The sequence below is a fragment of the Barbus barbus genome (assembly GCF_936440315.1).
Source record: "Barbus barbus genome assembly, chromosome: 7".
Classification (NCBI taxonomy): Eukaryota; Metazoa; Chordata; class Actinopteri; order Cypriniformes; family Cyprinidae; genus Barbus; species Barbus barbus.
In genome coordinates, this window is record NC_136735.1 from 5,877,088 (window position 1) to 5,888,350 (window position 11,263).

General features: G+C 39.9%; 2 protein-coding genes across 2 annotated transcripts; one reads left to right on the plus strand and one right to left on the minus strand.

The window, feature by feature from the left end:
• Nucleotides 1–338: 338 nt before the first annotated feature.
• On the plus strand, nucleotides 339–7,423 carry LOC306872103 (uncharacterized protein). The gene is made up of 2 exons (XM_079420496.1): nucleotides 339–482; nucleotides 636–7,423. The coding sequence occupies exon 2, from the start codon at nucleotides 848–850 to the stop codon at nucleotides 6,851–6,853; it is 6,006 nt and encodes a 2,001-aa protein (XP_079276622.1). The 5' UTR covers nucleotides 339–482; nucleotides 636–847; the 3' UTR covers nucleotides 6,854–7,423.
• A 1,130-nt stretch (nucleotides 7,424–8,553) lies between these two features.
• LOC306872295 (relaxin-3-like) lies at nucleotides 8,554–10,021 on the minus strand (the record flags this gene model as incomplete). Its single annotated transcript, XM_079420802.1, has 3 exons — nucleotides 8,554–8,852; nucleotides 9,736–9,936; nucleotides 9,985–10,021. The coding sequence occupies 3 exons, from the start codon at nucleotides 10,019–10,021 to the stop codon at nucleotides 8,554–8,556; spliced, it is 537 nt and encodes a 178-aa protein (XP_079276928.1).
• Between the last annotated feature and the right edge of the window lie 1,242 nt (nucleotides 10,022–11,263).

Here is an 11,263-nt window from a genome sequence, read left to right on the forward strand (position 1 = left end):
GTTACTTTGGAAATGTAATAGGTTACAGATTACAAATTACCCTATTTAAAATGTAATAAGTAGTGTAGCTTTCAATTATTTTATTAAAGTAACTGATTACTTTTCTAACTTTCTAAACGTTTTCGATTTTTTTTCTAAACTATTAATTATTTTCAAACATTTAAAGCAGGCAGGGTTTAAAACACAACACTGATTGCTGTCAGACCTTCGAAATCCTTCATCACTTGAATTAAGATTGTAAAGACTAACAGAGTAGTTAAACACTATTTTGATTATAGCTACGCTATAATGTTTTATTATTATGGCATCGGGCTTTTATTTTGATAACCAAAGAAACCGGAAGTATGATGACGAAAGCAAAAACTGGCGAACGGCGCAAAAGGACGAAAGGAAAGTCTGAAAAGGTTTACGGTTAAAACAATAAAGGCCACGGAGAAACAGTTAAAACTACAAGGTTTAGCTTCGGTCAATTGGGGAACAAGGTTGGTAGAGTTAGTGAGAAACATATTTGAGTTATTTGAAATGTTTATCGTAAATTGTATAATTTGGTAATGCTATCAGTTTGAAAATAATGTAATGAGCTGTGTAACGTTCGAAATGTGATGGTAATGCATGATTTATTTGTTTATACTCAGCTCTTACGTTGGTTGAAGACACGGACGGCAATAAAAGTCATTTTAACCATCAGTTCTGGCCTTCTCAATATTGACTGGATGCTACAGTAAGAGCTTGACCACCGCCGCACGCTGCACAACGGGACCACAAGATTCAACGGCATTACCCGAGACGTCCAGCAGATGGCAGAAGTTGGTCAGAAAATAAAACAATTTAACGAAAAGTGCTCAAAATGGAAGAATCACAGGCTGTTTCAGTAAGTCAAATGGACATAAATGAACAGATCACAAACTTACAACAAGAAATTCAAGATTTAAAAGACTCACTTAACGACGAAAGTGAGGATAGACAAAACATTAAAGATTCAATCACATGCAAAGAACAAATCTTAACAGAGCTTCAAAACAAAGCTCAAAGCATGTCAAAGTTGCCAAGACGTTCTGAAAGAGTTAAAGTACAAACGGAAAGGATGATAACATTCCAAAAGGAAGAAATGAGTAAAAGGGAAAAAAGACTAATAACTCTTTATGAACAATGGAAAACACAGGTACGCGAAACAAGAGAAAGGTTAAAGTTAGATATCACAGACACGGAGATGTCAGAACTCGCAGACATGATAGAACAAAAGAGAGATGATGTATTGAAGTTATATTCAGAAATAAGAAACCAAATGGCACCATCATCTGACATAAGGAGAAAGATGGATGCATGCGATGCAATAACTCATGACATCGTAAGGATAATTCTGGAAAGATTAAGTGGTGTTGTCGAGGAGTTTGATGCAGAGCGTGAAAGAACTCGTTTACGTGGACTTTTAGATCACGACTACGCCCAGTCCATATACGGCTCAACCGCAGCATCAAATCGCAGCCAACGGTCCTCAGCTTCACAACTCACAGCAAAACGAGCCGACGCAGCAGCAGAGCTAGCTGCAAAAGAGGCTGAATATGAGATCGTACTAGAGGAACAAAGACAACAGGAAAGGATAAAAGCTCTAGAGGAGGAGCACAAGAAACAAATGGCAGCTCAAACATCAGAGTTGGAACGCTTGAAAGCACAGAAGGACGTGAAAGCAGCTCGAGCCAGGTTTGAAGCATATGACAGAGAGTTATCACAGGTGGATGATGTACAGTCAATTAAAGGTGAACAAGTGAGCCCATACTTCACACCCAACCAGCCCACACCAGCACTCTCTTTCATTCCTGTGCAAACAGCTCCCCCTAGTGTCACTCAACTAGCTCAAGCAGTGCAGGACAGCATTAAACTGAACAGACTTCCCGCGCCAGAACCGACAGTGTTTAGTGGCGAACCAATAAGCTTTATTGAATGGAAATCCACATTCATATCACTGATTGAACAAAGGGACATCTCAGCGGCAGACAAGTTGTACTATTTGAAAAGATATGTTACGGGCCCAGCTCGAAAATGCCTTGAAGGGACTTTCTTTAGAAACGATGAGGAGGCATACAATGACGCTTGGGTCAAACTAAACCAAAGGTACGGCCAGCCATTCGTGATTCAGAAGGCATTTAGAGAAAGGCTATCAAACTGGCCTAAAGTGCAGGCTAGAGATGCCGATGGACTAAGGGCATTTGCCGATTTCATAAATGCATGCATGCTTGCAATGCCTCATGTAAAGGGGCTACAAATACTCAATGACAGCGAAGAAAACCAAAAACTGTTGCACAAACTACCAGACTGGATAAATGCGAGATGGAACAGGCAGGTAACCAAGACTTTAATGGAGGGCGGTGAGTTTCCAAGTTTTATTGCCTTTGCCTCCTTCCTCTCATTAGAAGCTGAAGTCGCCTGCAACCCAGTCACCTCCATTCATGCACTTCGCTGCACTGAAACAAACGGCGACAGAAGGAACACAAAGGAAATCAAAAGAAACAAGGCAAGTGTATTTAACACAAACACAACTGAACAAAGTGATAAAAGGACAATAACAAAAACATTTACCGGCTCTCCATGCACAATGTGCCAAGGCACTCATCAACTTCACAAGTGCCCTGATCTCTTGAAAATGTCTCTAGAAAACAGAAAGAAGCATGTGAAAGACAATAGACTTTGTTATGGCTGTCTAAAACAAGGACACAGTGCTAAGGACTGCAAACGCCGCCTCACGTGTGAAACTTGCACAAAGCGACACCCGACATGTCTTCACGATGAAACCTACTGGAACGGTCTGCAAAGAGAAACACGTGCGAGCACAAACTATGCAGCCCAAGGTAGCTCACCGGAAACAGCAACAGCCATGTCACTTAATGTTGCCAGATCTGAACAGTCAGTCAGCACCTCAATGATAGTTCCAGTGTGGCTGTCCACTACCACTAACCCACTCAAGGAAAAACTGGTCTATGCGTTATTAGACACACAGAGCGACACTGTATTCATTGATCAGGATGTCACACATGAGCTGCAGGCAGATGTTTGTCCAGTAAAGCTGAAACTAACTACTATGATGGGTAGAAATGCAGTTGTAAGCAGTGGAAAGGTGTCTGATCTCTTAGTGAGAGGGTATAACTCAGCCTCAGTCATAAAGCTCCCCACTGCATACACAAAGGATTACATACCTGCTAACAGAGAACACATACCTACATGTGAAACAGCCAAACAGTGGAGTCACTTGTTATCGATTGTAGACGAGGTCCCTCCACTCCTCAGTTGTGAAGTAAGTCTCCTCATAGGTTATACTTGTCCTAGAGCTCTCGCACCCAAACAGGTAATCTTAGGCAAAGAAAATGAGCCCTATGCCATTCATACTGATTTGGGATGGAGCATAGTTGGCAACTCGACACCATGCAACGAAACAGATTCGGCGAGCAGTCTCTGTCACCGGATCACTGTTAAAGAAATCCCTCCCTCCACGCCAGCAGATGCAATACGTGCTTTGGAGAGAGATTTCAAAGAGACTGACGGGAAGGAAAAGACTGTGTCGCAAGAAGACTTAGTATTCCTTCAGAAACTCGAGCATGGTATAACACAGACTGAAAATGGACATTTTGAAATGCCATTGCCATTCAAAGAAAGACCACAAATGCCAAATAACAGACAACTCGCTGAAACCAGGCTAAACCAGCTCAAACGCAAATTCATGAAAGATGAAAAATACAAAAGGGACTACATGAAGTACATGAGCGACATCATCAAAAGAGGGGATGCCGAAAAGACTGATGATAATGGACCGCCCGGAGAGACATGGTACATACCGCACCACGGCATCTATCATCCAAAGAAACCAGAGAGGTTGCGCGTGGTCTTCGACTGCTCTGCAAAACACAAAGGCACCTGTCTTAATGAGCATTTATTGAACGGTCCTGACATGATCAACAACCTAACTGGTGTGCTTGTGCGCTTCAGACAGCACCAAGTAGCTCTAATGTGCGACATTGAAAAGATGTTTCACCAGTTCCAAGTCAAAGAAAATGATCGCAACTACTTGCGCTTCGTATGGTGGAAGGACGGAGATATGAACAGCCAACCACAAGCATACAGGATGACGGTACACCTCTTTGGCGCCGTTTCTTCACCCGGTTGCGCGAACTATGGACTCAAACATTTAGCCAAAGAGAACAGTTCTGCATATCCAGTTGGCTCACAGTTCGTAGCAAGAGACTTCTATGTAGACGACGGAGTCACCAGCGCAGAGACAGTAAAGGATGCTATACGACTGGCAAAGGAAGCACGCGAACTATGTGCAAAAGGTGGACTAAGGTTACACAAATTCGTGTCCAACAACTCTGAAGTTTTAAAAAGCATTCCAGCTTCAGAGCATGCAACAGATACAAAAACAAAGGACTTGACGTTTAATGAAACACAGACAGAAAGAGCACTTGGCATTTATTGGAATGTGGAGAAAGATAGCTTTACATTCAACATCACACTAAAGGACCAACCACCAACCAGGCGTGGCATCTTGTCCACAGTCGCAGCAATATACGACCCCCTTGGCTTCATTGCTCCCTATGTGCTCAAGGGTAAGGGGATTCTCCAAGAAATGTGTCGTCAAGGAATAGACTGGGACGATCCACTGCCTGAGCATCTTAAGCCACGGTGGGAGTGCTGGAAAGGAGATCTACACAATCTAAAAAATGTGCAAATCAGCAGATGTTATGTTCCTGCAGATTTTGGAGAAGTGGTAAAAAGAGAAATACACCACTTTTCTGACGCAAGCACCACAGGATATGGACAGTGTTCTTATCTCAGACTCATAAACAAAAGTGAAGATGTCCACTGTACCTTCATCATGGGCAAAGCACGCGTCTCTCCAACAAAGGTCACTACGATCCCAAGGTTAGAGCTTACCGCAGCCACAGTATCAGTCGCTGTAAGTAACACGCTAAGAGAGGAACTGCTTTATGACCATGTTGAGGAGTTCTTCTGGACAGACTCAAAGGTCACTCTAGGGTACATAAACAACGATGCAAGGCGGTTTCACACGTTTGTTGCTAATAGAGTGCAGAAAATCCGCAACAGTACCTCACTGCAACAATGGTTTTATGTGCCCACCAGCAAAAACCCAGCAGATATGGCGTCCAGGGGCACATCTGTAAATGAACTGCTCGCATCTAATTGGTTCACAGGCCCTCACTTCCTGTGGGAAATGAAAATACAGCTTCCAACAAAAGAGACCATTGTACTTACAGTAGGAGACCCAGAGGTGAGAAAGGTACAGACACTAAACACAGAAACGGTTGAACATACCTGCCTTAGTGACCGGCTCACAAAGTTCTCATCCTGGTCCCGTGCAGTCAGGGCAGTCGCACGTCTCAGACGATACGTGCTCAAAGACAAATCAAAGACACTCACAACTGTAACTGAAAGACAAAACACAGAAACTGTGATCATCAAAGATTTACAAAGACAAGCATATCAAAACGAAATAGAGACATTAAACAAAGGCAAACAACTTCCAAAGAACAACAAAATGTACAACTTGGATGTTCTCTTGGACAAGGACAATGTGCTTAAGGTGGGAGGAAGGCTCCATCACTCATCTCTTCCCAGCTCTTTTAAACATCCAACAATCATTCCCAGAGAACATCACGTCACAAAACTGATAATTGCTCACTGCCACGAAAGGGTCAATCATCAAGGAAAGGGCTTCACGATGAATGAGATACGAGCCAACGGCTATTGGATTCCAAAGTTGAGTCAAACGGTTGCATCCTACATTCGCCAGTGTGTGTTTTGTCGGAAACAAAGGAGACCCGTAGAAGGACAAAAAATGAGAGACTTACCCACAGAAAGAATTGAACACTCTCCACCTTTCACATACTGTGGTATGGACGTTTTTGGACCGTTCCTGACCAAACAAGCAAGGAAAGAATACAAAAGGTATGGCCTCCTTTTCACATGCTTTTATTCACGTGCAATTCATGTCGAAATGTTAGAAGACCTATCAACGGACACTTTTATAAATGGACTCAGATGCTTTATCGCTCTAAGAGGCTCTGTCAGACAAATAAAATGCGATCAGGGTACTAACTTCATAGGTGCCAAAAACGAACTGAGTGCAGCACAAGGTGAAATTGAAACTGACAAACTGACGAGCTTCCTTGCAGAAAAACAATGTGATTTCGTCCTAAACACACCTCATGCTAGTCACGCAGGTGGAGTATGGGAACGACAGATACGTACTGTAAGGAACGTTCTTAATGCAACATTGGCTCTCACACCAGGTCGACTCACCGACTCTTCACTCAGAACCTTCTTGTATGAAGCAGCTGCTATAGTAAACAGCCGCCCCCTTACAACAGACAATCTCAACGATCCAAACAGTTTGGAGCCGCTAACTCCAAATCATCTTGTCACATTGAAAACCTCAACTCCTCTGCCTCCCCCAGGACAGTTCGTTAAAGAGGACTTATATGCACAAAAACGATGGCGTCAAGTACAGTACTTGCTCGAACAATTTTGGAGCAGATGGAAAGGAGAGTACTTGCAGGACATAATGGTCAGACAAAGATGGCACAAGCCTAAAAGAAACATGCAAATAGGCGACATAGTAATGGACAAGGATGAAATGCAACCACGATCACAGTGGAAACTTGGACGTATCTTGGACACTGTAAAGGATACAGATGGACTTGTCAGAAAGGTCAAAATAGGCTTTGCAGACAGAAATCTTACCAAAGGGGGTCAACGTGTGAACAAAATGTCTGTAGTAGAACGTCCAGTACATAAGTTAGTTCTGCTACTAGAAGATTGTGAAAGGCAAATTTACAATGCTTAAGTGTATCGAAATGTTGAAGTTACAGTTGTAACATGTTTACAAGGTTATTTCTGTATTCTGGTTAAGTAACTTGGAGAAATTATTTACTTTTTTATGTGTGTAACAGCAAATAATTTGATGGGAGTGTAAAGACTAACAGAGTAGTTAAACACTATTTTGATTATAGCTACGCTATAATGTTTTATTATTATGGCATCGGGCTTTTATTTTGATAACCAAAGAAACCGGAAGTATGATGACGAAAGCAAAAACTGGCGAACGGCGCAAAAGGACGAAAGGAAAGTCTGAAAAGGTTTACGGTTAAAACAATAAAGGCCACGGAGAAACAGTTAAAACTACAAGGTTTAGCTTCGGTCAATTGGGGAACAAGGTTGGTAGAGTTAGTGAGAAACATATTTGAGTTATTTGAAATGTTTATCGTAAATTGTATAATTTGGTAATGCTATCAGTTTGAAAATAATGTAATGAGCTGTGTAACGTTCGAAATGTGATGGTAATGCATGATTTATTTGTTTATACTCAGCTCTTACGTTGGTTGAAGACACGGACGGCAATAAAAGTCATTTTAACCATCAGTTCTGGCCTTCTCAATATTGACTGGATGCTACAAAGATAATAATAATCTAATTTTAATTCATTTTAAAGCACAGCCAGCACTTTACTTTGAGATCATTCTGAGGTTGGATACAGATTTAAAATCATAATTAAATATAGTTTAATAGCTATGATACTGTTTTTTTAAATCAAATCTTTGCAATCATTAACATTTTCATAAATAACTGTAATTTAATTACAGTAACTGTAACTGATTACAGTAAATTATGTAATTCCGTTACATTTTAACTAGTTACTCCTCAACACTGGACCAATGATATTTTGATATACCACAATAATTTGTGATTATTACCATATTCATACATACTTGCATAGCACTCCATGGTATTCAGAGAATATGGTATTATCATCGTGATAATGTCTAAAAATATACATGTTGCTTAATGCGTATACTGTATACATCAAATGCTCACATAAGTCACATTTAGTTCAGTGAGCGGTGAACAGTTATCATTTTTAGGGGGGGCTGTTAGTATGCATTAAATTAAATTAAAAATTTATATGAAAAATGGAAGAATTTTTATTCAGTTTTATTATTTCTAATTAAATATTAAGTGAAGAAAGAGATGTATATCTTTGAGAGCATTGCATTGTGGGCATACAGTGTCCAGTGAGGTCTGTTCTGTTGTATTTTGCACATGTGATAGATTTTCTGTGTAATTCATTCAGATAATGTGCTGAATACATACTGCGCTAAGTAGTATGCTAATATATTTTAAGCTAAGCTACCTGTTAGCTTTTCCATTTTTTATTATTTTCAGTTTATAATTCAAGTGTCTGTAAACTTTATATTGCAATGATTTTAATAACCACGTGACCCCAAACTCTATCACAATCAAAACTTTATTCCAGTTTGCTGTTATTAAATCAGTAACCATACAAGAGAATCACAAGAACAGAGATGAACGGTTTTTGAATAGACTGACAAACAGACGCTTCACTTTAGCTAAAATCTGCTTTTCCGACATTTTCGACACACATATATTTCAGTATTTCATAGGAACAAACTTCAACAACCTCTCCACCATCATTCTTCAGGTTGGAGTTGAACGTAGAGGCAAGGAAGGGCGGAGAAATGCAGTCCTTTAACATAACGAGCTGATTTCACTCTTACTGCAGCCCCATTTACAGCAGGCATTGGACAGCCCGACTACCACGTCCCGCCCCTTCCTGTCTGACGTGCGCAAGGCCTCCAGCACTTCCTCTGAGATGAGCGAGCGGGCGGGCCGGCTGAACACGGGTCTCTCCTGGCCCTCTCCCGCCCAGGCAGGGGCCTCTGCGTCGGGACGGGGTCTGTATGACAGTCCAGGGACGATGGTGTTTGAGGCCCAGCTGTCAGAGGCCTCGTCGTCATAAGCGGAGAACAGATCACTGGAGAGGTCACCTGATCAGAGAACAACATCACAAAGATATGTCACTGACTGTTATTGCTACTCATACAGTTAGTGATTCAAATGAACCCTTAACCTTTAGCATGAAACTTCAGCACATGTCTCGTCATGCAGAGTTTGTGTACTAGAAGTGAATGGATCCTCAAATCATGTGTCTCGTTGAAGATAGGTGTGTTGTTATTTTACTAAGTGATCACTTGGTAGATGATAAAATGGATGAGAATCCCCACAAGTGTACATTGAATGACAAACATCAGCCATAGAGACCAGAATATGACAGAAACTTGAGGTGAGACTCTTTTGGCCAGTAAGCAACCACCTAGCAACCACCCCAAACAACCTAGCAACTGCATAGCAACACCCTGCCAACCAGCAGCATCATGTCCGGTCATTTTATACACACACAAACACACACATTATTAATAATTATATTAAAATGGTTTTATATATATATATAAAACACTTTAATATAATTAATCATTGTAATAACAGTGTAAATATACATACATACGTATACAACATTACAACAAAATAACAATGTAATGAATAACAATTTAATTACTTAATAATATCAATTATTATTATTATATTTTTTATTGTTGTACTCTAAAGATTTAGTTATTATTTAGTTTTTTTATTATTATTATTTTAGTTTTTTATTCCTTTTTTAAGAAAGTTAAAATAACTTACATGAAAATGGGTTTGTGGAGTACATGTAGTTCAATTTGCCCTCTGTGTGTAATTTCAATAATAATATAAATAAAAAATTAAATTAAGAGGAAAATTGGGTTCCTCTAAATATGTGTGTATTGTATTGAAATAGACAAATATACATTAAAAACAAAATTTTTTTTTTACTTCATATCTGTCTCATACCTGAAACATCCAGAGACCTCCTCCATCGCGAGCCTCCGCAGGTGAAGATGACCGCGCGGATGAACTCTCTGCCGCACAGCTTCACTCCGTAGATCGGGTGCCCGTCTGTGGCCCGAGCGCTGCCCAGCAAGGCCAGCAGCAGAGCGAGTGTGAGGAATGCAGCTTTACACATGACCACCACACAGACGACAGTGAGAGTTGCTGGAAAGGTTTCTCAGTGCTCCTGGTTGGTCAGAAAGATGGTCTAACCTCTTCTTGCCCTGCTGTGTCTTTTATAGGGTCTCATGGAGCCTGTGCTGCTGCGCGCCAGTCAGATGGACCGTGATAGCAGGGCAGAGACCTTTAGGAAGACAAAGGCCAGGCCCAGCGCCTCTATAATGAACCTGTGCACCTCTAAGGAGATGATGTCAAATAAAGCGACCTAATCTCATCACTCCTGACCTTTTTGTTATCTCTGTCTAATTGCACAAAATGTGGAATGAATTATGAAGTTGCACCCTCACACCGACACAAACGCTGCACTTTTAATCAGATGCATGTAATACTCACATTATTAGTCTATGCCACGAATGTAAATGCTTCTCTAAACCAAGTTTATGATATTTTACCTCACTGCAACAATGCTTAATCCTTCTGAATTTTTTGATGTTGTTAATGAATAAATTAAAAATGTCAAAATTAAGCATTATAATAATATTAATATAAAAGTTATGATTCTAGTAATACTAGAATTGCATACAAGTTTAAAAAGTTATTGAGACATATATGGTACACTTTGACCACAGATTCATTTTTCTAATGAACAGAAAACGGAAACCCAAGACTTGTTGACTTTCATGCAAATTTGTTACAAATATAATAACTGATCCTGTGTGGGGTCATGTGAAAAACATAAACCAAGATCCCATCACTGGCAGTGCTGGATAGATTACTTACAAATTGTAGTTTGTTACTGAAATACAGATTACAGGTTACATGATGAATATTCATTTTAGGAAATGCTTTCTGACTACTTTTTATATTACATTTTCCCTATCAAATGTTGAATCATGGGTTACTAAATTATTTACATGACATTTACAAACACTAGCATTCCCCATTCTTTTTCTATTCTATCTGTTTTCTTTTTATTTATTATAAAAAAAACACCTACATGTACTGCATTAGGCTAGACTTGGCATAGCACTTGCTTATCATTGCTCTTTTGTTGATTTTGATTTGTCCTCATTTGTAAGTCGCTTTGAATAAAAGTGTCTGCTAAATGACTAAATAGCTAGATTTGCATGGCCGTTCTATATTGTGACTATAGCCAAAGCTAAATGTATGACAAAGTAGGATTTTTAGAAAGGAAACTTTAAAGGAGAAAAAAGAAGAATTAGGAAATTATGAATATTTTACTGGCATTTTATGAATAATATGTAATGTAAAAAATAATCTGATTATGAGCATTTTAAAATGTAATCAAGTGCTCAATTAGATCCAGATTCCCCATTCATATACCTACCGTACAATTCCCATGAAACACCAT

Excerpts from the sequence above, each read along its gene's own strand:
- LOC306872103 (XM_079420496.1), top strand. The coding sequence starts at position 848 with ATGGAAGAATCACAGGCTGTTTCAGTAAGTCAAATGGACATAAATGAA.